This window comes from Natrix helvetica (genome assembly GCF_964273705.1).
Source record: "Natrix helvetica genome assembly, chromosome: 2".
NCBI lineage: Eukaryota > Metazoa > Chordata > Lepidosauria > Squamata > Natricidae > Natrix > Natrix helvetica.
Window position 1 is genome coordinate 139,042,493 of NC_138552.1, and position 27,558 is coordinate 139,070,050.

Sequence of the window (27,558 nt, forward strand, 5' to 3'; positions counted from 1 at the left end):
TGAATGCTATAAATATTACGTAGTATCAAAGAAAAAATAAGAAAAACAAACATGAAGTTTCTATAATATTTGTAAAGAATCAACAGTCTGTTTATAGCAGGATAACTACCAGTATCAAATAAATAGAGCCTGGAAAGGTCATGAGTTCTAGTCTTGCCTTAGGCACAAAGCCAGTTATTCTCTCTTAGCCCTAGGAAGAAGGTAATGGCAATGGCTTCTGAAAAGCCTTGCCAAGAAAATTGCAAGGACTTCTTCAGGCAGTTACCAAGAATTAAAAACTGATTTGAAAGCACAAAAAAAAGTGTGTCTAGGCCCCATGCTTTTAAATAGAGAAAACCAAGAGTTACTTTTGTCCAGGTTTGTCAGAACTCAAACGAGAAAGAATAGATTCAAATGTCCTGAGTGAATGCAGAGCAGAAACTATGTAAGCGATGGTTGGGAAGGGTTGTCCGGATCAGACAAATCAAACTTGAAAATCTGTCTTTGTCTCTTTCTCTTTTCCTAAAGACAGAAATTCAGCAATGGAAGCATGGATGCCTCCCCTTCTGAAGATCTGACAACTTCCCATTGACTTATTCCAGGGCTGCCTGTTGGAACCCATCCACACAATGAGAAGCTGAACTGTTCCAAGATCTCCTTCAAAAAATAGAGTAAACACATTCTCAGCTGCCTTTCAAAATAATCACTTCATTTTTTTTTATTTCAGCGATTTGTATACTTGGTGATTTTAGGGAGCTTGTGGTATTTCTGCTGCATGATCTTGATTTACTTCTATAGAATGCCTAGAGAAGTAGATCAAATTATAACTGGGAAATACATACAGAGGTTCAAAACAAGAGGAATGAAGTTACTGAAAGATTCCTTCACATGCCCGCATACTATTTGCCTCTACTCAGAACAAGTCAATTTTGCTCTCTCTGCTTAATTCTATCATCCTCACCAACTATTCGTCCATCGTGGGTATTTCAGAATTTTCCATTTTTGTGTGTATAGGAGTCTCACTACAGTTGTCATATACAAAAACATATATTCCATATCTTTTTTTCTAATTATCCTTTAGTCCTAGCAAGAAAAGTTCTGAGTTCAATTGTTATTCTGTGTCCTTTTTCTAACTATTCTTGGTATGTTAACTGTTACTCTTTGCCTGCTATTTCTTTTCTATGAAATACTTTTTGTGCTGAGATCCACAAAGGCATTTTCCGGCACAGTCTGGGTTTATATCTATTCCATATTCTCAATATGACACTTATAATATAATGATTTTTAAAATAATCCTAATCACACCATAAAAACCATGCCATCTAAATCTCAGGTCATACTTTTTAAATTTTAAAATTCTGATATTTTTCAGCAATACCCACTCTTTCATATTTAATTCTTCGCTATTCTCCTTGTCGTACAAACCAATATCTTTCTGGTATCTTTCTGCTGTTGGTTGAACAATGCATATGTTGTCAAATATTGTTTGAAACAAAACATCATTCTAGGCAATATTCATTTTTATTACATAAATTATCCCCAGTAATGACAACTGAATTTTCTCCCATCTTAACATATCCTTCTTAGTTTAATTTGTTGTCTGATCTTCTTTTCATAAAGGAGCAAGGAAAAACAATTTCTTCCAAGCAATTTGTTTAACAAAATTATTTTTAAAATTGGAAGTTCTATTTGTTTACAATATAATCCTCTATCTCCTTAGTGCTTCCTTTAATGTTCTTTCAGAATTTAATTATTTTGATTTATATTTTAAATTTTCGTTCTCCCTATATTTCTTGACTTACCACAGGTTTAACGAACATAAGACCATGTCTCAACTTCAGTTGCTCCGGAGACCTCTGTCTCCAAAGATGGATCCTGAACAATATATTCTAAAGAAGAAATGCACAAAAGGTAAGGTAGTCTTGTTCAAGATTTACCTACATCTAGCATTACTCTTTATTGTATTGCAAAGCTGATGTATAACTCAGATGTGGGCACATAGTATTGACTGTGGCTGATTCTGTGCTTCGTAATGATAAATATTTGATGATTTATGACTCAATTGTTTCCTTAGAAGAAAATCTAGTTTGTAGTGAGCATAGTTAGAACTTTTCCTCAATACTCCATTCTCTTTCAGTGTAAGCTGCTTCATGCAGAAATGCCTTAGTATGCCAAAGAAATGAAAGGGAGAAAATTAAAAAAAACAACAACACCAGAAACAGAAATTAATCTAGTTTTCACTGACACAATTCTGAACCTCTGTATTTCTTTCCAGGTTTACAAATCATTCTTGTTTCTGCTAGATCCATAAATTGTTTTATATACTGAATTCTGTTTGTAAACCTTCTTCTTTTTTTTAATTGAAAAAGTTTTACACAAACAAATTTCCCCCCTTTTTGCCCCCCCACCATATAATGTAAATCACATACAAATACTGTACCCCCTCCCCTCCCCCGTCTTAAAAAAAATTCTCATTCAAATATTGTACCTAAACATATATAAATCCTAATATAGGTTTCTCTTAAAGTAACAATATTTCATTAATCCCATCTTCTAGGTTAGTTATGCATATATATTTCCCCACCCTCCACCCTAACCCTCCCCCACCTCCCAATCAAACCCACCCCCCGACTTCCACTATACACCACTCTAACAATTCCGAGCGTCCCATGTATTATTTACTCTGATCATCTATCAGTCTAAACATTCTTAACTAAAGGTTACATAGTACTTCCTAGTCTGATATTTATTCTGTATATAATCAATCCATTTTACCCAGTCCTTTCTTCTTGAGATCTGATCAACACCTCCCAACCATCAACCTTTTAAAAAATTATCTTCCCCTTTTGATATATACTGTATTTGACTAAGAATTCAGTCCCCATTCATTCTACTCTCAAAAAGATAACCTTTTGGGAGTGGTCACTCTTCTTTTTTGAATTCATTCCATATTCATTCTTGATTGTACACAGAGGTGGGTTGCTCCCGATTGTACAGCATCTTACCAATATACACTTCCTATGTGCCCCATTCCCATTGTATTCAACTTGCTTTTATGTTTCTCTTGACATATCCTGCTGTAACTTCCCTGTAAACAAAATGTAACAATGTGAACAAATTTTTACACATCACCATTTTCACATTGGTTAGCAAAGTCCCCTTCCTTGCAACTAATCACATACTTGCAATAGCGGCAAATATCTGTAGCTCAGGTGTAGGATGAGGGTGAAGCTTGTGGGCTGGTTTCCGAACATTTTCTTAACAGGTTAGGTAACATCTTCAGCAGAGTTTAGGGCTGGGGCCCTCAAACTTTTAAAACATGGGGCCAATTCACGGTCCCTCAGACTGTTGGGGGCCTGGACTATAGTTTGAAAGGCTGTTTCCAAGGGTGCTTGTCTGCACATTGGTCTCTCGGCTGTTTCAGCATTCTGGACGTAGCTCCTTTAAGAGGCAAGGTTTCCAAATAACAAGGAGGGGAGTTACCATAGAGACAAGGACTTGATGTTTCTGAGAGCTTATGCAGGAAGGTGAAGAACTGGGGGGAAGTGGAAGGATTCTCTCCCTTTCTGTGGAGCTGCATACAGGGGTTGTTGGTCAGACTACGGGCAAAAGTGAGAGGGGCAAGGAATTAAGTTGGCAGCAAGTTTGAAGCTGAGCCCAATGTAGGGGAGACTGCGGGATTAGTTTGGCCAGGCAAATTATTACCCACCCTCCCCTTGTTATCAAAGTGGATCCTGGGCGCTGTGCTGCAATGGAGAAACGAGTGACGGGGTGACGGCGGCTGGGCGTGCTCAGTGAACTGCTTGATGAACTTGGGCAGGCAGACGTAGAATATGCCCAGGCAGCAGACATGGGCATTAGGGACGGGGTAGCAGATCCAGGGACACCTGTGGCAGAGGAAGAGGATGAGAACAAGGAAGGGCATCATCCAGGCCCATGGAGGGAGGGAGGGCCACCATCCACAAAGAGGCTGCCTGGGTAGCTGCACAGTACCAGCAGCAGCTTGTGGAGCATGGTGGCACCATTCAGGGACCAGGCCTGAGCCCCTCTTAGCAGGAGCCCCAACGATACTCCTGACCTCCTTATGGCAGAGTTGGCTTGGGGCACTAGATAGGTCCCCTACGAAGCCCTCATCTGCCGAGGAGCGTGGGCTGGATAAATTGCTTTGGCAGGCCGTATCCAGCCCAGGAGCTGTAGTTTGAGGACCCCTGGTTTAGGGGATGTCAGTGTGGATCCATCAACAGACACACTGACCTACAACCAGCCTACAAACCCTTCAGAATTCAAATCAACTGCACAACCGATCAGAGACAGCACCGACCCTCAACCAACCCATGCAAGCCCCCCACCAGCAGTTCACCTTCCAATGACTCTGACTTGATGTAACCTCCTTATCACAAGACCCATCCCAATACCCTCACTTGACACACCCATAGCTGAAGCCCTTATAAATAGAAGAGCGATGACACTGACATCTCCTAAACTCTGCTAAAGATGTTACCTAGCCTGGTAAGGAAACATTTGGAAACCAACCCACAAGCTCAGAGAATGACCTTTATACCAGCATTTCCAGATCTTCAAATATATCCATTTATTCTCTCTTCTTTAGTAAACATTATGGAATACATGAATTTATCATCTTTCTTTACTTTTTCACCATTTATATGTCATCATTTTCCATGTCTAACCCAATGACATAGGGTTTCCTGCCTAGGCAGGGGTTGGAATAGAAGACCTCCAAGGTCCCTTCCAACTCTGCTATTGTATTGTATTATTACATGGGGAAATCACATAGGGGGAAAAATTAACTTAGGGTTCGGGTTAGGCCCCCTTGAAGTCGGAGAGCATAACCGACTTTGCCAACGGATTCTTAGCCCATGGGTATGGTTAGGAGGGGGTCGACTTTTCGAGTCCCACCCTCTATGCTTCCCGGTGAAATACATGGGGAAATCCCATAGGGGGAAAAACCAACTTAGGGTTTGGGTTAGGCCCCCTTGAATTTGGAGAGCAAAACTAATCTCTCCAAGGGATTCTTAGCCCTTGGCTATGGTTAGGAGGGGGTCAACTTTTCAAGTCCCCGCCCTCTATGCTTCCTGGTGAAACACATGGAGAAAAAATGTTTAATTTTCAAATCCATCTACTCTTTGCATCATATTTTCTAATTAACACTCTCTGCAAGTCTTTTTCTTCTTGGTAAATAAGGCAGCATTATCTAAAAACATACATATACTCGCATCCCCAACCTATACATCACCACAATCATACATTTATTAATGAATAAACTAAATGACCAAGAGAACATCATACATACTTGTCTCATCTTTGTCTCTGTTGATTCTTTCACCAAGCTTTCCACTTATTCTCATGCATGCTTTGTTTCCATGAACAGTGTACCACTCTTATCATACTGGTGTGACACATTGCATATTTACTTGATTTATTGAGTGTCACAATAAAAATCATTGGATACGACACGGGGGGCCAATAACTTTCATAAATGGAGCTTCATAAATAATTGTATTAGACATTTTCTCTAAATCAAAAAACCTGCAACAGTTTTTTTCCCCTTATCTATATCAAATATCTGCTAAAGAGCAAAAATCTGGTTTATACACAGATCTGCCAGCTGTGCCTATGGAGATGGAAGAAGGCCCTTTACAGAAAAAGCTTGTAAAGCTTGTAAAGTAAATGTAGAGCAGTGTTTCTTTTTTTTTTATACTCCTGATACTTTCCCTCTTAAAATTATGGAGGACCCTCAAAGAGGTTTTGCTTGAATGGGTTATATTTATCTCCACCCATCTTTTAATCATATTCCTGTACTTTTACTGTTATTTGTATTGTTTCATTTTTACTATTGTTAATATTTCCATTTTTATATTCTTATCGTTTTAATAGCCCCATGCCATGATGGGCGGCAAATATAGTTAATAAATTTAAAAAGTACCAATATTTACCAGATTAAAAATTGCAACTGACACACTTGTAGAATATTTATTCATTGAATTATGTAAAAAATAACAATATTAAATCCGTTATACCTTAAGATAAATAAAATACTTTTTATGAAATAATCTATTTTAACAGGTAAAAACTAATGACAACAATGATACTGTCTTACAGTTTTGCAAATGTCTTCAATATCTGGCAAATAATTTTGATTTTTGTGGACCTCTGAGACAGTCTTGGGGGACTCCAGGGGACCTTGGATCATCACATTTTTAAAGAGCATTTCCTGCTAACAGCGAAGTTGGTACTACTGTTTTTTTAACATGCCAGAAGTTCAACAAAGCCCTCAAACTTTTACCCTCAACCTCTTCACATTACTCTCTTCGGGCTAAAACCTCTAATCTAGAGTCTACCATGCAAGCCAACAGAAAGTGGGGAGATATTTACAGTGTACTGATTCAACATTATCCAGGTTTCAGGAATGTTTCAACTCACATCAGAGCACAGAAGCAGATATTTTTGTGATGCAGTGTGATGCAATTCTGAAATTGCTCTAAACAGTTGTTAAGTGAATCACTGCAGTTGTTAAGTTAGTAACATGGTTGTTAAGTGAATCTGGCTTCCCCATTGACTTTGCTTGTCAGAAGACCAGAAAAAATGATCACGTGGCCTCAGTACACAGAAACCGTCATAAATGTGAACCAGTTGCCCAAGCTTCTGAATTTTGATCATTGACTATGGGGATGCTGCAATGGTCGTAAGTGTGAAAAATGGTCCTAAGTCACGTTTTTCACAGCTGTGTATCTTTGAAGAGTCACTAAACTAATTATTATAAGTCAAGGGACTTCCTGTAGTTACTTTTGCTTCAGGAGCAATTGACCATGGACTGTTCTTTATCATCTTTTGGTGGATGCTGGTGTGAGAATACGTACATATGAATATGATGATTGGAGACAGCAATTTTGCTCTGCATAATTCACGTCAAATTAATACATTTTTATTTTCCTGATAAAGTTTATAGATGTTGTTGTTAGTTGCGAAGTCGTGTCCGACCCATTGCGACCCCATGGACAACGTTCCTCCAGGCCTTCCTGTCCTCTACCATCCCCTGGAGTCCATTTAAGCTCAAAAAAGTTTATAGATACATAGCAAATATACATTCAGCTTTCAGTTGACTAATTCTGATGTTGTGTGTGTTGTTTTATTTTTGACATCTGTCATTTTTGTTTCTACAAAACAGCTGTCCGTGAAAAAGAGAAAGAACCCGAAAAAGTGCTTGGAGATGTTGACAGTCAGCTTCCTCTGCCTGAAAAGAGCCAACCAATTTCTTTGAGCTTTCCAGACGATGATTTTGGTGTTCAGCTTCCATACCCTGTTAAGAGAAATTTTGTTATCCCTGTCTATTTGACTGGTCCCCCTAGCTTCCCAATGCAAAACCGTCGTGCTCCTATGCGGTTACAGCATCCTACGCTGCACCCATTTCACTTGCCAACAGATTTTGTGGTGAGCGGTGTGACTATGGTAACCTCGCCTCTCCGTTCCGTAATCCAGAAATATGTCCCTAAAAAGCCATTCATTTCTCACTATAATTATGAAGTCTTCAGTAACAAGCTGATTGCTAAAGAGATGAAAGGTCCAGAGAAAGTTGCCACCATATACTTAAAACTGAGCGAATCTGATAGAGCACTGGAAAGTCCAGGTATTGAGTCCTTCTGTTTTCCAAGTTTGGGTTTTGTTTTAGAGAAGAAAGGGGAGGAGTGAGGAGCTCTCTTCATTTTATCTATTCAGAAGCAAACATATGAAATAGTATTGGTTGAATGTCTGACTCAAAGTCAACCATGGAGTTTCTATGAGTGAGAAGGGAATAGAACTCGGGTTTGGGATTCTAATAATATTCTTATGTGAATTATGAGTTGTCATAGAGCAAAGTAGGTGGATGACAGGCTGAAGACATTAGGAGAAATTCTTTTTTTTTCTCAACTGAGTATATATGGCCCTGAAGGCGAACCTATGGCACACATGCCACAGGTGGCACGCAGAGCCATATTTGGTGGCACGCCAGCTGTCAGCTCCAGCATGCATGCGCGCGCCGGCCAGCTGATTTTTTTGCCCTTCTGGAGGGCCAGAAAGGGCCATTTTTGCCCTCTTCAGGCTTCAGGAAAGCTTCCGGAGCTTGGGGAGGGGTTGTGCACGCTTGCACACGCAGGGAGGGGGGTGTCGTTGCGTGCACATGCGCAGGTGGGCAAGGAGGATTGAGTGGGTATGCACATGCAATTTTGGCACGCCGTAAGAAAAAGGTTTGCAATCACTGGTATATGGGATCTTGCTCTAGTCTAGTTGGGACTTAAACAAAAGCACTCCTATTACAAGGTACAAACGCAGCATTTTGTTGTAAATCTCACTTGTAAAACACATGGGATGTACTGCTTCCCAAAAGGGTAAAAATATGATACATTCAAGAGCTGCTTAAATGAAATATATCCCAGCCTTCCTGGGCTGCATGACTTCTATTGAGTTATAAATAAACCATATTTAAATTGACTACAGCAAATACTAATTAGGCATAACAGAAATCTCTCAGATGCCAATATAAAATATTTCTTTCTTTCTTGATAATTTGAAGCACAAGCAGTTTCAAACATAGGAGGATACCACCTAGCAATACATTCCCTGAATGCATCCTGCATAGCAAACCTATTTTTCAATTCCTTATACTGTACTCACTTATTTGGGTTTTTTACTGTGAGTGGCAGATACACATTCAAAGGCTGCAAGTATTTCTCTTCTTTATGAATGAACCAACCATAGTTGGATGGATAATATTTTTCAGAAACAAGTCAAAGGAGCAAAAAAAGTCAAAAGAGCACGTGGGATGAAAAACTGATGTTGCAGGATGAGGAACAGATCATGCTGGATAAGGAGCAGCAAATCATGCAAGATAAGGAGCAGCAGATCATGCAAGATAAGGAGCAGCAGATCATGCTGGATATGGAAAAGGGTATGAGAAAACAGAGCATGCTCTATGATGGTATAACTTGTTTTTATATTCTGTGGTGGAAGTGACTTGGAAGGGTGTACTAACCAGCCAAATGTAGATCCATGCTTAAACCCACTCTTTCATACCACTAAACATAAGCACATTGGCTGATTTATACATTGCATTATGCAATTATTTGATTGTAACCATGGTTTATTGAATAAGCCATAATTTCCTAGATTCACAATTTGCAAAATCATTTAAAAACCACCATAGTTACGTTCACCAATTATGCTAAATTTATTCTTTGAATTAATAATACATTGAATTCAGGACAATGTGCACAGCTGACCCCTTAGTTTCACAGTGGTTTATACCCCTTCTTTCTTTCATATCGTACATTATATTTTGTATGATAAAGCAATGTTTGCTGAGGTATCCCAAAAGAGACGTATGTGTCCTGTTGAGGAAATAAATAGGATTCTTTCTAGCCCATTTCTGCTGTCTGGATTTCTTCTTCTTCTTCTTCTTCTTCTTCTTCTTCTTCTTCTTCTTCTTCTTCTTCTTCTTCTTCTTCTTCTTCTTCTTCTTCTTCTTCTTCTTCTTCTTCTTCTTCTTCTCCTCCTCCTCCTCCTCCTCCTCCTCCTCCTCCTCCTCCTCCTCCTCCTCCTCCTCCTCCTTTCTGAAGAAAGCAAGTGACACAGTTCATAGTTTACTCCCTATCAATGACATTGCTAAACCTTTCCTCCCTGAATAAATAAGTTCGATGTCCCTTAATTAGGTCCTTTACAAATGCAAAGCCTAAAAGCATTTCTATTCACTAGGGTGGTCTGTTAGCAAGCCTTGTGAAGCCACAGCATATGGTTACCTGGGAGAGTTACAAGGGAGGGTATGTTTATAAAGCCATCAGCTTATAGAAGCCTGTAAAGCCTTCTCTTTACTATGAATGCTACGTCATCATGAGTTCCGTTCAAAGGCTAGGCTGGACTAGACTGGACAGAATTGAAACGTAACCTTGAGGGAGTGGCAAATAATTTATCCAGTAAGCAAGAAAATGTTTACAAATCCAGGATGATGTTGCTTCATGAATGCATGACCAGCAATATCAGAAGCTCATGTTTTGCAAGAGCTGATGATTTATTAGGTGCCATCAAGTCAGTCAGTGTCAACTCTTAGCAATCCAATGAACAGATTTTCTCTAGGGCTTCTTGCCCTTAACCTTGTCCTTCAGATCATCTAATAATGCATCTATTGCCACTGTAACTGACTCCATCCACCATCCTCTTCTCTTGCTTTCTACCTTTCCCAGCTTTGTAGATAGCGATGTGTGCCAAAGTTTTAAGAATCAATCTGCTGGCTCCATTGCCACTGCTGTGTGGCACTGCCAACTGCAGAACTGCTGATCAACTAGTTTGCAAAATTGTGGAAAAATTAGCCTTTGGCTCTCTTTAGAGAGGCCTCCTTTCTTTTTAAGTCAGACTGAGCACCTTCCAAATTGAGGTGAATATCACAAGCCGTACTAAATATTCAATTACGATCAGATCAGTGGTGGGAGTCAATTTTTTTTACTACCAGTTCGATGGGTGTGCCTTGGTGGGCGTGGTGTGGCTTGGTGGGCATGGCAGGGGAAGGATACTGTAAAATCTCCATTCCCTCCCCACTCCAGGAGAAAGTTACTGCAAAATCCCCATTCCCTCCCGATCAGCTGGGACTCAGGAGGCAGACAATAGATGGGGGCGGGGGCAGTCAGAGGTGGTATTTACCGGTTCTCTGAACTACTCAAAATTTCCACTACTGGTTCTTCAGAATTGGTCAGAACCTGCTGAATACCAGATCTGGATCAGATGTTAATTCCTTGTCAAGAGAAGCTTGTCAGAGCTGTTGGCTAATCATCATATCACTGGGATGCAAAAACGTATGGTTTTGATTTTGAAAGGTTACGAGTTGGAAGGATATCCTTTCATTTTGTAACCAGCCATTCCCACCTGACTAGAAGCATTCCAAAATTATTCCAGCTATTCTGGAAGTGTTTCAAGTATGAAATAGCCTAGTTCAAAGCATTTGTTTTAGAGCACATGTCTCTTTCAAAGTAAGAATATTTCTAGAGTGGTCATGTCAAAGGGAGCATAAGGCTGGAACAACCCATCCTATTAGCTTTTTCCAAATGTCACTTCAAAAAAATTAGTTTGGGAGAGTAAGGCATTACATTTTTAATGCCTTATGCCTACGTGGCACATGACCAGCTCATATGTGGGACCACCTCTCTTTGAGGGTATCCACCCATGCCATCAAAGAACATAGGATAGGCATGCTCCACACCCCTTCCCTTAAGAACTGCAGTCCCTGCCCCATAAAACACCCTCCCTCCTGAGTTAGACAGACAGACAGACACACACACATTTATCTTTTTGGAGAGAACTGATTATTTCCCCAAGCGATGGGATAAGGGGAGGTCAGGGTGAGATGAGAATAGTGATCCCACAAGTGCTTTATCAAGAGACAACAGGACTTTCTGGCTTTTCTTTGAAGATGTTTCACTTCAAGGTGAAGAAGCTCCTTGTACGAGAAGCAGAATGTCTTTAAAGAAAAACCACAAAGTCCAGTTTCCTCTTGAAAAAGCACCTTTGGGACAACCATGACCTGAATGACTGAGAATCTCCATAGACAATGAGAATTGTGGGTTTCATCAGGGAAGTATGGTTATGGTGCCTGTGTTTCTTCTGGCTTTTTAATGTTATTTTTTTTATATAAATGTATGTAATTGTTCTTTATCATTTTATTGACTAAAGTTGGCTTTAAGGTGGGTGCCTACACAAATGTTTTAAATAAATAAATAATCATGCGTGGACTGAAAACTGAAAAAGTCAATAAGAAGTAGGGAAGAGTTTTGAACGTCATCTCCAATCCCCCTGCTAACCTTAGTTTATATACAGATAATTCTCAACTTAGGATCTCAGTCGCTAAGTGATGCGGTTGCTAAGGGAGTGGTGCCTGATTTTAAAACCGTTTTGCCGTGTGTACTAAGCAAATCACCACATTCGTTAAATGAATCGCATCATCATTAAGGGAATCCGGCTTCCTCCATGGGCTTTGCTTCCCATGGCTGGGAAGGGCATAAATAGCCATGACATGCAGAGGTGCTATTCTACCGGTTCGGACCGGTTCACCCGAATCAGTAGTGGAAATCACAGGTGGGCCAGCCCACCTGTCTTGGCTCTATTTCATCCTGTTTAAGGACGTTTTTTGAGCAAAGCGCATGCACAGAAGGCCAGGCGCATGCATGGACACACACGTGCACCCATTTGCGAACCGATAGGGAAGATGCGGTAAGTGAAAACCACCACCCCTGATCACATGACTCTAGGATATTGCAACCAGTGTGAATACTGGTCCCTTGCCAAGCGCCCAAATTTTGATCATGTGACCATGGAGACCCTGCAAGAGTTGTAAGTATGAAGACTGAGTGTAAATCACTATTTTAAGCACCATCATAACTTCGAACAATCCAAATGATCGTAAGTCAATGACGATCCGAATTCTCTCCTTGCCTGCTATATCCTAATACTCTTTGTTATGTTTATTGCAGAATTAGAAGAAGAAATGGACTTTATTAAATCATTTGTCTCCGGAGCTGGATACGATACTGAATTAAGTGCTTTAGAGACAGCCAATGAATTTCTAGACAAGGCTGAAATGGCGGTTCTGTTTTGCATCATGCATAGAAAAACTGGACTTAGTCTTAAGGTATAGTCCCCAAACAGACAAGTATACTGCCTTGTAAATGTATGCTAGTTTTAGGATTTGGTAATAACTGGAATTGCCACAATCACTTTCTTTTCCAGAAAATACCGTTGTGTCTAGAATTGCTAGTTCAGAATGCTCTGTAGAAACACAGAATAGATTTTGCATATGGCTATTAAATAAGCATGCCATTTTGTAAGGCCATACATTAATTTTTATGTAATATAATCATTTCATATACAGACTTTTTGTCCATTTTCACAAGACACAGAGTAATGTTTTCTGGTGAAATTTCCATTTATTGCCTCAAAAATCTTCGTGGAAAATTAGGCTGCGCACAATTGCCCTCTGATCTTAATAGATGAGCAAGGGTTGAACTTTGGACCTCATTAAAAATTCAACACTATCATGTACGACATAATGGCTTCATTTACATGACATAATAAACCATAGTAAAGATTATCTATCTGCCTGTCTTTTATCTAGCATAGCATAGCACAGCATAGCATACAGGGGTGGAAGTGTACCAATTCGGACTTGTTCAGGCGAACCGGTAGCTCCGACCATCTGCTGGAAGCGAACCGGTTCGCTCCAACGATGAAGTGGGCCTGCCTGCCCACTCCTGCTCTTAACTCATCTACTGTCAGTGACATGCGGTGAGATTTATGGCTGGTGAGGCACTGGCACAGTGGTGGGTTTCAAATATTTTTAGACTTGTGGACTTCAACTCCCAGAATTCCACAGCCAGGCATGCTCAGTTCCGATTTAAAGTGACAGCTTCCTCCCTCTCTCCCTCCCCCTCTCTCAAACACACACACACACACACACACACACACAAGTTGGATTGGACTATCTCTCCTACCCCCTTCCCTCTCTCACTCACTCTCAAACAAACACACACACACACAAAAGTTGGATTGGATATCTTTTCCAGTGGCTTGAAAGCAGCTCCTCTGCCATCCCCCCCATTCTCCTGCTGTCTTCCCCAAACACCTCCACCATTGCAAATGCAGCCTGCTGTCTGGGTGGGAAATGCCTGGAACGCAATAAAGCCCACCCACTCATCTCCTGCTGGCAGGCTGGGGTGAGAGGAGAGGCAGAGAAGCTGGAGGGGAGCCGATCCAAGCCTTCCAAAAGAAAGAGGCTGGGGGAAAGTGTGTGTGCTACTGCATGGCTCTTTGCCTGGCTTCCGTGGATGACTCTACTTAACTGTTAAAAAAAAGCCTCTAAAAAAGCACCCTCTACTATGAGGCAGGAGAACTGCATGCCTCACCTAGGTCAGGCATTTTTAGGCTTTTAACCCTTGCTTAACTCTGCTTGAGTGATCATAAAACGCCTAAAGTCAAACTAGAGGAGGCATGCAATTCTCCTGCTTCATAGTAGAGGGCGCTTTTTTAGAGGCTTTTTTTTAACAGTTAAGCAGAGTCATCCATGGTGAGGCAGCAACTAGCTCAGCTTTTTCCTTTTACGTTTTTTTTTCTTTTCATGATGAGAGCGGTGAGGCTGTGCCTCACTTGCCTCACCTGACTGCACGTCACCGCCTACTGTATATCTTAGCTGAGTTGCGTGGCACAGCAGATTGCCACATCTCAGCTGTTTTCCTCCCCAGCAGTAATGCAGAAGGTACTTTTTCTCAAAACTGCGCATATAAAGCGCGTGATCACCGAACTGGTTGTTAAACCAGTAGGATCCCACCACTGATAGCATTGCATTGCATTGCATTGCATTGCATTGCATTGCATAGCATAGAATTCTTTATTAGCCAAGTATGATTGGACATACAAGGAATTTGTCTCTAGTGCAGTGGTTCTCAACCTGTGGGTCAGGACCCTTTTGGGGGTCGAACAACCCTTTCACAGGAGTTGCCTAAGACCATGGGAAAACACATATTTTCGATGGTCTTAGGAACCGAGACACCAATTTTATGGTTGGGGGTCACCACAACATGAGGAACTGTATTAAAGGGTCGCGACATTGGGAAGGTTGAGAACCACTGCTCTAGTGCATAAGCTCTCAGTATACATATAAGCAAGTAATAGATCATAAGTCATAAATCATACCAATCATTAATCATAAGTTGCAAAACCATAAGAATCTATAGGAGAAGATAATAGGAAACATGAGAAATGAGACGGTGCTGTGGGAATTATGTGTTCAGTAGATGGATGGCATTGGGGGGGGGGGAATTATCTATCCATTTTAAAGAGTTGACAGTCATAGATGCTATTATCTACTCCCTTCTTGTCATCCTTGGCTTGTTAACCAGATGTGGAACTTCCTGAGATATAATGTGTACTTTCCAGTCCCTAACTGGGATTTGGATTTGTGTAAGCCAGAATTTAAAACCAAGGTTTATTGTGGCTTTCTACTCTGGCTTCTATAGTTCCAAAATAGTGCCCATCTAGTCCAGAAGAAGGACTAAGCCTCAAACAAGCATCTGGCAGGTTTTGTGAGAGATGACTTATAGCACATATATAGTACATTCTACAGGTAGTCCTCAATGACCACAATTGAGCCTGCAGTTTTGGTTGTAAGTTGTTGCAGTCATTAAGCAGGTCACCATGTGACCTAACTTGATTTCATGACCATTTTTTACTATAGTCATAAAGCAAGTCCCTGTGGTTGTTAAGTAAATCATGTGGTTGTTAAAAAAACCCCACACACGATTATTAAGTAGACCCGTTCTCCCAAATGGGCATTTTTTTTGTTGGAAAGCGAGAAAAAAAAATCACCAGAAACTGGCAAAAGATGTTGCAAATTACAGTCACGGGACCCGAAGATGTTTCAGTGAGTTCACATGAAAGGGTGTGTGTGTCAGGCAACCTCTTTCCCCCCCCCCCCTTTAAATCACAATTCATTGAACAAATCATAGGGCCTCGTTTATATATAACCTAACATAAAACCAAAATGGCAGGGGGGGGGGCATATCTGGGCTGCAAAAAGCCAGGCGATCAGTGCATGTTAGGAGAAAGAGATGCAAAATTTGTACTTTTATAAGTAATAGATGAGTTGGCAGATTAGATTTGTATCCCTTTCTTTCTCTCAAAGATGCATGCCACTCACAGTCCTATTATTATTAGTGTCTGGTTGATTAATGAGATGAAATGATGATTTTTTTCCCTCTCCAATAACGATTTTGTTGTTTAGAATATTGTAGTATCAATAGTAGTATTGTGTTAAACAAATGTGGTGATAGGTGGTTATAATTCCAGATCTCCCACACATTTAGCTTCAGTACAAAACCAGTTTGATGCAGTGGTTAAGGTACCAGATTAGAAACGGGGGCATTTTGCGTTCCAATTCCACCCACCTTAGACACAAAACCAGGTGGGTGACCTTGAGCCAGTCCCTCTCTTTCAGCCCTAGGAAGAAAACAATGGCAAACTTCTAAAATCTTGTCAAATAGAGATCAGGAGTCAAGACTGATTCAAACACACACACACACAGTCTTAATTGGGACTGGTAATCAACAAATTCCCTGAAGCGGCATCATCTAATTTAGGAAACAGGCTCTGTTGATGCATCTTTATATAAATATGTTCAAATCTTGAAGTCTTAAGTTCTGACAAATCCCCATTCTTTTAAAAAACAAATATTGATATATATATATTTTGCTTGCTAATCTTTAGGCATATTTTCTCTCTGTGCTTCCTGACCTCTTGGATTTGTCTGATTTCTTGTTGTACCTAAACTTGTCCTATAATAATTTGGATTGCTTTCCATTACAGGTGAGTGTAATATGTACTTTTTTTAAAAAAAAGTGTATATTAGAGAAGCTTTTGTTTATGTAATCTATAAACATAAACGTGGCCTTATGATATATATTCCTCACTGATTTGCTAGGTATTTATAAATTACTGCTCAGTGGCTTAACTGCTGATACACAAAGTTTCTTTGGTTTGAATTGATCATAACCACACATTGAATAATAATTTCACTGTATATTTTTATATGAGTTTCTTCTATGAGCTTAAATGGTATATATGGAATTTCCCCTTCACTTTATTTTCAAAAGACCCACTCAGATGGAGCTATCAATGATATACTTCAAAGAGTGTACAGCAGGCTGATGTAAGATTTGAACCTGGGTATCTCCAGTCCAGTGGTGGGATTCAAATTTTTTTACTACTGGTTCTGTGGGCATGGCTTGGTAGGCATGGCATGGCTTGGTGGGTGTGGCTTCAGGGGAAGGATATTGTAAAATCCCCATTCCCTCCCAATCAGCTGGGACTCGGGAGGCGGAGATTAGATGGGGGCGGGGCCAGTCAGAGGTAGTATTTACCGGTTCTCTGAACTACTCAAAATTTCCACTACCGGTTCTCCAGAATTGATCAGAACCTGTTGAATACTACCTCTGCTACAGTTCCACTCCGCTGCATCTCTGAGAAGGCATAACTACTGTATGTCCCAATGTAACTTTCCCAACTTGGGGCCCTTCAGCAATGTCAGGTGGCTGAGGAAAGGTCATTGTGAGCACGCCATCTTCCTCCCTGAGTAGGAAGACGAACTACAAAACCTCTAAGGTCCTTTTCAACTTTCTGCTTCCATATTGTTTTCTCATACAGGAACTGTATGTCCTCAGAGGCCTAGCCATGCAAGGGAAAGAGAATGGCCTTTGCCAGTGGTGTATTATCCATTAAGCAGACTAAGCACATGCTTAGGGCACCAGGCCCAAAGAGGGCACCACAAAGTTGAGAAAGAAAAAAAAAACCAATGAAGATTTGTACAGTATGTAGAAAGGAGGGAAGCACCGAGATTTGTCAGTGCTTAGGGCACCAGTGAGCTTTAATCCACCGCTGGCCTTTGCTTTCCTAGTATATGGGTGACAAGGTAAAGAAGCAGAGGAATCTACCCGTAAGGACCTGTGAATTGCTAGACCACATCCAGACCAAGTCCCTAGTGCAGATCAGTGCCAAAGATTAAAATCCAGAGAATGATTTCTAGCACTAACTTTATTGCCCAGGAGATAAGCAACTTAAGCTTGTAATGCAGAATTGTCCTCAGTCTTTTCAGCCTATGTTTAGGACTGTCTGGGTTCAAACCTTTTCTCCCCCTGCATGCTATTCTGACTTGCATGCCTTGCAGAATATGCTGCCTGATAGTCTTCTTTAGCTACATTTAGTTGTTCTTCCTGACACCTACATTTCTACTCCATGCATATACCATAACTTTCCAACAATATGTGCTTCTCACAGCCCCCCCCCCCCCTCTTCCCTGGTCATATATTTTCCATTTATCCTCTTTTTGTTTTCAGAAATCTGTATCCTCCTTTCCTTAGATTCAGTTTTGGCCCAAGACATTTTATGGCTTGAGGTAAAGCAGCAAAAGACCCAAATTCAATCATACAGTATGTCCAGAAACGGAAGTCTAGAGCTGCATAAACAAACTCCAGATACCTCCAAACATTGTTACATCATTTTTAATTTGACTAAAGAACTGTATTTAATTATTTTTATATGTAAATGAAACAAAACTTATAAAACATGGTTTTTGTTTTGGCCCCAACCCTCAATTTGAGAAATGTAGTCTAAGCATGTCCCTCAGCCCAGAGAAAGTTGTATGCCTGCCATCTGTAGTACATGGTAACTTATGGAACATACTAAGGGCTGATCCTCCCTAAAGCAGTGTTTTAAACAATTAATTCTTTACATTTGAGAATGCCAGCTCCTTTCTATCCCCATTGCCTCTATGACAGATTTCAATCCAATCACATTACCATTGACTGGGGAACCTGACAATATCCAGAAAAGCTAGAGGGGATCAGGTTGAGAAAAAAACAATATATTTCCTTGACTCATAATTATTTTTGCTCAGGATTTCTTATCTGTGCTAACCGAATCTTTCACCACCTGTCAAGTCTTTCCATGATTGCTCTTAAGTTATACGTCAATAACTTTGCCACCTACTTAACTGATTAACTCACAATCTTTGCCTTGGCTTTATTTTCAGTTTATTTCTTTTCTGCTCTGCCTTGTCCATTGTTGCCAAGACATGTAATTTTATCATGTACAACATTCTGAAAATCCACTCTTGTATCCTATGAGCTAAATCTTTGCTTCATAATCTCCCATAATTATTTCCATGTTCCGCCTTATGTATCTCTATTAGGAAAAGAAAGGAAAACAACAGTTATGTCATTCCTCACCATGCAGTCCTCATGATGTTACAACATGGTGGTGTCTGACTTCATTTATGTTAATAACACAAACACTAGGCCACCAATGTGGTTATTGCCATCAGCTGTGTCAGCAGATTCAAGGAAACAAAAATGGGGGTGATTAATTTTCTGACTTTGTCTATGTTCATATAACAGTGTAACCCATTTATTAATTAATCCTATTGCCTGTGGAACTAGCCAAATTGCTGTATGACCTTGGCCCTTGTTTGACAAGGAAGGGTGATTTGAGCCAGAGTGCAAATAGTTCTGGTTAATTATTATTAAGAAATATATTTCCTGAGATGTGTTACATTCAGGGGTTTGCACAGAGAAGTAAATGGTTTTTTTCATCCTGCTGTGGGAAACAGTAAACTATTTGTCGGGGTCATCCTCCCCTTGTCCAACAACAGCAGAAACATAACCTAGTAACTAATTTTTTATAACATGAGCTCATGATGTAGCCTTCAGTTCAGCTCCAACCCATAAGTGATCCGTCTGTCTGTAGGATGGACACAGTCCAAAGAGATATCAGAATCAGCAAAATATATGCAATCATTGAAAGGAACGGAGGAAGACATGAAACTAGCTGACTTTCATAGCTGATGCATTTTTGGAGGCCTACATGGTATAAGTGAGTCCAGTCCAAGAGACGCTAGTGGAAACAGCCATGGCTGACAAACTCCTATAGATGGACTAATAATAGAAGATAGGGCAATCAACCAGTTTCTTTCCTAATTGCAAAAAGAGCCCCAATTGCTGGTTTTCTTACTATAATGGAAGATACAGTAGCTAAGCTGACATAATACTCTCTCAGCTCAAGGCCTGTTGAATAGAGCTTTAACACAGCCATCTAGCTGTCCCTACAGTTAATGACAACATCAAGGAGAGATAAAATCTGACTCAATTGAAGAACAGTGTTCCCCCACCTAACTATTGTCTTGCAATGAAGTTTCTTTGAAATAACCCTGCCTCTATGGAAACACAAGGGGGAAGAGAAAAGTACTGTAATCAGTTTTAAATTCAAGTGCTGGAAGGTAACATGAAACAGGAATTCCCATCAATGAAGAAACCAAACTTACTAACATTTTTTTTAAAAATACTGACTTTAGGGCAATTTATAACCCTTTACACACTTTTTTTTTCTTTTATAGGTGGTTCAGCTGCAATATTTACAAGTGCTAAAGCTCCGAAATAACCCCATCAAATCCATCCCAGGAGAAATCTCTGATATGAAGAATCTGACATACTTGACAATGTCCTTCAACCTGCTGACTACTCTCCCACCTGAGTGTGTAATAATTTTAAATAACAATTAGAAATATATGGAAAGAAGCTTCCAGGGTTTTTTTTGGGGGGGGGGGCAAGGAGGCACATACTTCTCATAAATTATTGTATCATCGGTTATTTTTTAAAAACCTTATCTGCTTTGACTAAGGTTTTTCACCACAGCTTCAACTGAAGCCTGTCTATCTCATGGGGATGCAGATGAGATGAAGCTGGCAGAATTGGTTTCTGGCCCAAAAAAGAAATTATGTTTGTACAAGTGGATAATGGCCTGAAACATAGAGCCTCAATTCCATTAAAAATTGAAGCCCTAATACAAGTTGTTTCAATACAAAGGCTGTGAATTTACTTTAAAAAAAAAACCAGCATTTTAGAAATCTAAAGAAAGATAAGACTTTCAATACTTTTCAATACTTTCAAATTCAATACTTAGAGAAAGTATGCTCAGGTGATAAGATCACCGATCTTATATCCCATCTCTACTTGCTGTAAATATTCTTTGACAGGAATGAATTCCAGAAGAAGGCGACAGGCTGGGTGAGGCAAAACGGCTACAGTACAATGTTTCTGTTTTATAAACACTTAGGAACCTTATGAGAGCTTCAAAAAATATCTGGGTGATGATATAAGCTGCCCATGATGTGGACCACAAATCTTTGCTTCTTTATTTAATGTAGAGGCTATCTGATTTCTTAGCAACTCTGGTCAACTAACTGTACAATGAAAAAAAACCATGCCCCAATATATGTACCTGTTCACACAAAAGGTATAGTTCACTGAGGAAAGCTCAACAAACGCTGACCAAACTCTGTTTTAAGGGCTCTAGGACTGACAAGATTTTTCCTGCTTTTCTATGATTACCAGTGACAGGAAGGCCTTTTGTTTTTATAGGCTATTTACCCTGCCGAGTCTTCAGAGTATTGATGTTTCCTATAATGAACTCGAATATATCCCTAATGAAATACAAAATCTCAGGTATTGTACTGATTTTCTGGTTTTGAGAAGAGGACTTTTCTGGTCTTCCAGATCAGTGGTGGGCAACCTTTTTTTTCAACTGAGCCAAATCTCGCCAAAACCACGATTGAAATTTACTTTGAGAGCCACATTTTTAAAACCGAAAATACATAGGATGGTACACTGTTTTTAGTTTCAATAAGTTTTTATTGAGAATATTCTGCATGCAAGTATCCACATAGGTCGGGAGGATACAAATAACACAACTAATAAAACAAAAACTTTAGAACGATATTATTTATCGATAATGCTAAATTCCGTAAAATTTGCCTTACAATGTAGAGAAAATTACATCCTGACATTGACTGACAAAGTCACAACCACTAATGTGAACATTGGCCTTGCATTTCCTTGGATAGTTTGAGTAAGTCAGGTTTGTATGTTGTTGTTTTTAATTTCATCTCTCTCTCCCACTTTCTTTTTTTTTCTTTTTCTTTCTCTCTCTCTCTCTCTCTGGCTCTTTGTCTCTCTCTCCCTCCCTCCCCCATCTCTGTCACTCTGTGTGTGTGTGTGTCTGTCTGTCTCTCACTCACTCTGTGTGTGTGTGTGTGTGTGTGTCTGTCTCTCCCTCTGTCTCTCTCCTCTCCCTTCCTCTCTCTCTGTCACTCTGTGTATGTGGGTGTGTCTGTCTCTCACTCATTCACTTAATCACTCACTCTGTGTGTGTCTCTCTCTCTGTCTGTCTATCTTTCTCTCCCTCCCTCCCCCTCTCTGTCTCTCTCTGTCTGTGTGTGTGTGTGTCTGTCTGTCTGTCTCTCTCTGATTCCCTCCCTCACTCCCTCTCTCTGTTCCTCTCTCTGTCTGTCTGTCTCACTCACACACACACACACACACACACTGTGGTCACCTTGTTGAGTGTTCCAATCACATTTGAAACACTCAACAACTGGCCTGCATTTATGGTATTTTGCAGCATTCTGCAGTCATAGGACCAAAATTGGTTGTCACTCGCCCGGGCTTTTGCAGAAGCTTCCCTCCGAAGCCCGAGAGGAGGGAGGGGAGCAGGCACCCGGCACACAGAAGAGCCGCATTAAAGGGTGTAAAGAGCCGCATGTGGCTCGTGAGCCGCGGGTTGCCCACCACTGTTCCAGATGTTGCTGGGGTAATTTTCAGCAGGCTCAACCAGCATAGACAAGCTGAAATCTGTAGTTTGGAAACTATGATTTTCTCCATTTTATAAGTAAGATGCATTGCTTTTCTTGAATTGCCTGAAATATGGGAAGCTTAATTAACCGAAACTTTTCTCTCCCTATATATTATCTCAGAAAAGACTAATACTGTGCAAAAGGGACACAGGACTCTGCTTAGACTTAATGAGACTATCTTGAGCTATTTATGACTAAAGAGTCCTTGGGACCATGTTAATTTTTGCACAGGCTGCTGTTAAAACAGAACATTCTGGCAGATTAAGAAAAACATTCACTGATACTGAGGCTTTTCTTAATCTGCCAGAATGCTCTGTTTTTAACAGAAGCTCTGTTAAACTCCCTTGTAATTCACTTTAGAATTACGGTAAAGTAGTGTATTTCAGACTTGACAACTTTAAAATGTCTGAAGTTCAACTGCCAGGATTCCCTAGCCAGCACACTGAGGAATTCTGGGGCTGAGGAATTCTGGGAGTTGAAATCTATACATCTTAAAGTTGCTAAGTTGGAAAAACACTGAATTAAAGTATGCAAAAAGAGTTGGCAAACAGTAGGACAGGACTCACACATCTCTAGATTGACACATACTCTTAATTCGTCTCTCACCTTTTCACTTCCACCTTCCCCATTTTCACTTATGGGAAGACCTGAAAGATCAGGCTAAGAATAGATCACCATGGAGAAAATCCATAAACTCTCTAAGACTTAACAATGGCTTGATGGCACATGACCAATTAATCAATCTTCCTTCCTTTCACTGTGTGGGAAAGAAGCTATCCATCTGTCATGGTTCCTGATGAGTGTTGCGAGTAGCTTTCCCAGCACTTGTCAACTGTGTCTGGTAACAGAGAAATGCATAGATTTAATGTGGTAGAAAGCAGAGATTACTTTCTCCTGTGCCCTGTCTTGACAGTGTGAGGAGAAAAGTCAAATAGAGAGTCTTAACTTTCTGTCTTTGCGTGGAGGGAAATGGGAAACCCTCTAGTAGTGGAGGTAGCAACAGTTGCTCCTTGGTGTGGGCTGAAAGGAAGGGTTCTGCCAGTTCCTAGGTGCCTGTAAAATTTCCATGCCAAGATAATTTTGTCCTCCCATATCTGGGCATCCAAGAGAACTATGCCCCAAATAGACCTGATGACTGCATAAATGGTGGAGTGATGTTTTTTTAAAATTCTCAGAAGCCTCATCTACCTGAACCTGGAAGGAAATCTGCTTTACTCCTTGCCTTGTGGGATTCTAAAACTTCAATTAAAGCACCTGCTAGTGGAAAACAACTTCTTGCATGCCTGTTTCTGGACCGAGACTTTCCTGATGCAGCCTCAGCGTCTTACAGACATGGCTGCCCTGTGCTTCGTTAAGCACCAGCTGTGGAAAATATATCATCGTTTACCAGACGAGATTCACAATATCATAAGCGAGTAAGTGAGGTGCCATCACTGCAAGCATTCTGTTGAGTGCAAAAAGGAGATGATGAAAAAGCTCACCAATAATCACAAGACCAAAAAAAAAAGTCTCCTCGGAGGCAACTGCCAGTCTGTACCAAAATGAGCAGGACCAGGTTCTAAAAAGTGTTTGCAACAGGGTGGAGCCACATTGACAGCCATTTGATGTGATGCAATAAAGTATATAAATAAACTAAGGGATGTGGTGGCTCAAAGGCTAAGACGCTGAGCTTGTTGATCAGAAAGATCAGCAGTTCGGTGGCTCAAATCCCTAGTGCCGCATAACTGAGTGAGCTCCCGTTACTTGTCCCAGCTTCTGCCAACCTAGCAGTAAAAATGTAAAATGTAAAAATGCAAGTAGAAAAATAGGGACCACCTTTGGTGGGAAGGTAACAGCGTTCTATGCACCTTCGGCATCTAGTCATGCCAGCCACACGACCAGAGAGACGTCTTCAGACAGCATTGGCTTTTCAGCTTTGAAATGGAAATGAGCACCGCCCCCTAGAGTCAGAGAGGACTAGCACGTGTATGCAAGGGGAACCTTTACCTTTAATAAACTACAATACCTAAAGTAATGGACTATAGACACTCACCATTTAAGTCATGGTTTATCGATTGAGGCTGACATAATGGAAGGATTTCGTAAATGGGTGAAGCAAACATAGTGTAGTAAGAATGTCTTAAATTGGCCTAATGAAAAAAAGAAATCATAAATAAGAGTGACTCAATGGCTATGTATGTTTGAAATGCAGGCATGTTTTCATGCCATTTTTATTTCCACTTTTCTTCCAAGGAGCTCAGCATTATGCACATGGTTTCTCTACCACTCATTTTCTCTTCATAGCCACCTTGAGCTAACTTACAGCACCAATCATAATAATTTTTATTTACACCCTATCTTGCCACCCCAAAGCTACTCAGATTGCATTCCTGTGAATGGACTCTCACATCATATTTAGTCGGAGTTTAATCATGGTTTATTGAGTAAACCAGAATTGGCTAGATTTGTAAACAAAAATGGCTGGATTGTGCAACGTGCTAACCTCAAACCAATCAAATTCTATTGTTGCTTAGATGGTTATGTGAACCTGTCAGAAGCTAGACCTATTGAATTCAATTGGACGTACGTACCCCCAAATAAGACCAGAAAATACAGGTTTTTCAATGAAGAAATGACTCTGAGACTCCCCAGTTCCAGTCTGACACTGTAACTGAAGTTAAAATCAAATGCATCAAATTAAAATGCATGATTTTATTTATAATCACAAGAGGTGACTTGAATATTGATCTCAGATCATTATAACTTTCACTTCTCAGTTTCAAATTTTATCTTTGCATACTTTAAAAAAACAGTATCCAATATGTTACAAAGTGCATATTAGAACTTAAGACAATCTTAGTATGGGTTAATAAAGTAGTCTGTGAACCAGATGGCTGCATGCATTCATATTTGATTACCCAATATGTTTCATATCTGGTTCATTTCATAAGAGACAAAATGGAAGCCTTCTGCCTTGCTCTTCGGTCTGCAATGCTAACATTGAAGACTATGTATCTACAGCAGTTTCTTGGGCATAAGACATAAGCAATCATAGGCCAATTCCTTCTTCCGAAACCCAATATGAGGCACAGGGATATTTTAACAGTCATTGGTAGATGTCTTCTCTTTCTGCTACAGATTTGTATTAGTTACACTTAGAAAATCCTTTTGAGCAGATTTTGTATCTATATATTTACTGTATACATTTGTGTATAAGCCCCGTATAAATCCATCCAGGGATAAGCTCACCCTCAGTTTTTTTAACCAAAATTGTGCTGCCCATGGGTAAGCTGATCTGCAGTTTTCATGGTATTTTGAATAAAATTTCAACGGTTAGCTTATCCACAGATGGGCTTATATAGAAAAATATACAGGATACTTTTATGTGGATACTTAAAAAAATATTACCGTATATTCACAGAGATAAATCCATCCATGGATAAGCCAAACCCAATTCTGCGGGTGCATTTGGCACCTTAAATTCTCATCTCATCTGTGAGTTTGTTCATTCTTAGCATAATATTTGTGCAATACTTGATTCCAAACAGTTCTGGTTCAGTATTAACCATAAATGACAAATGCCGTATCTTTTTTTTTCTGGTTTGATTCCTATTGATTTTTCACCTCTAAATAGCAGAAAGGAATTTAATACATCTTTGCTAAAACTTTCTGCTTTGTAGAAGCACCATGCAAAGAAAGCTGCACCTGTTAAAGAAGGTAGAGGGTAAAGCATGGTAATATCACATGGTAATATTATACCCTGTTAAGGAGAGTAAAGCATTGCAATAGTATAAACCTTACAAAAGCAGAGAGCTGTACTTGATTAAGAAAATGTGGAGATGTTCTACAACCTGATCAGGAAGGTTTCTAGAGTTGTTTACTCCGATATACTCTGCACTTAGCTGCCCTTGGAAAGTGATACACCAGCAATGCCAGCACGCTTTTAGTCCAAATCGCTCATCTGTGCTAGACTTTCAGTAGTGAATTTAAAGGATCTGCTTCAATTTGCTCCCCCTAGTATGTGACACTGACCTACTTTCTCCTCCTTTTAGCTTTACAGGCTGTGACTGCTGCATGGGACCCTTGTATGGAAAAGGCTTCCGTTTTATCCTCATTTATAGGAATGCTTACGGACTAAGGCTTCCATATCAATTTTCAGCTTGCTCACCCGACTGCTATACAGCCTTTGTCAAGTCAGCTGTGCCAACCTGATGGGTGTTAATGTTTAGTCAATTGAGATTCGGGAGAAGTGACTAACCAGTTGAATAAAGCAACCAAGCAGTGCTTTGGGTATGGAAGTGTTGGTTTTTTTCCCCCCAATGTAGATTTCTTGTGGGGGTGGGTGGGCGAGTCTAAGCATTATTGTGACATTCAAACTTCATTTATTTATATATCACAATTTAGAAACTGTCGCTCTCCCTCCTAGGGCGAGACTGGGCATTCTCTTGATTCCTACGCCCATCTGTAAGCAACATTGTGAAAATCCTAGCAGTTTCCAGCTTTTAACTTTCTTTTAAAAGTGACATTATTTTAAGCCTTTTAATGTAAATTAGTATTCAGGATTTGGGGATTCTTTTTCTTAGCACAAGCTACAATGTCATTAGATAGATTGTATATATGATTAAAGGGATATATATGTAGGAATAATGCTGTTTACTGCTGTTTCCTGCTGTATATTCTGCCTTGTAGTAAAATAAAACACTATGCACGGATATATTGCTTAATAGTGTGATTTTCCTGCTCAAAGACAAACTGAATGATGGGCATCTAGAATCATGAGTATCCTGTATATATGAGGCAAGACAATCACAGCCATTTTACTCATGATATGTGCTGCTAGTTTCTTGTGCTATTTGTAGAAATTTAAATAAACTCAGTAAACCAACAAATGTAGGCAGCAGTGTATTTAAAATGCAATGTAGATGGTAATAGATAATACTTTGGTCAGCACACAAGAGGATACCAGTGGTACTTGAGGCTTTTGAAATGTAACATTTGCACAAATCTTCGTTTTGCATGGCTTATAGAAATATTGTTTGCAGATGCATACATTATGTAGACTATCTGTGCGTCTAAGTTTAAATTTGACATTACGAAGTTTTCTTAACTGCTACCCAAATGGTAATCAAAGTTACCCAAGTTGGTTGTGATAATCCTAGCATCGCTTCCTTTGACTCTAAAGTAAAAAATATGATGCTGTAAATACCGTTTTCTTATCATTTTGCCCATTATGCATTTGGCAAAACAAACTCTTCCATGAAGCTACAATAAAATCAGGACTCATCTGTTATTTGCTATGGCAAGCTACAAAAGGCAGAATGCGGAAAGACTTCAGC

The 27,558-nt window shown here is 40.0% G+C and overlaps 1 protein-coding gene across 1 annotated transcript; it reads left to right on the top strand.

The window, feature by feature from the left end:
* Positions 1-537: 537 nt before the first annotated feature.
* On the top strand, positions 538-27,139 carry LRRC63 (leucine rich repeat containing 63). Its single transcript, XM_081943870.1, has 10 exons — positions 538-650; positions 1,787-1,890; positions 7,166-7,624; positions 8,756-8,923; positions 12,489-12,646; positions 16,273-16,371; positions 19,952-20,088; positions 20,976-21,059; positions 23,419-23,658; positions 26,275-27,139. Exons 2-10 carry the CDS (start codon positions 1,806-1,808, stop codon positions 26,432-26,434), a joined length of 1,590 nt encoding a protein of 529 aa, XP_081799996.1. The 5' UTR covers positions 538-650; positions 1,787-1,805; the 3' UTR covers positions 26,435-27,139.
* The last annotated feature ends 419 nt before the right edge of the window (positions 27,140-27,558 follow it).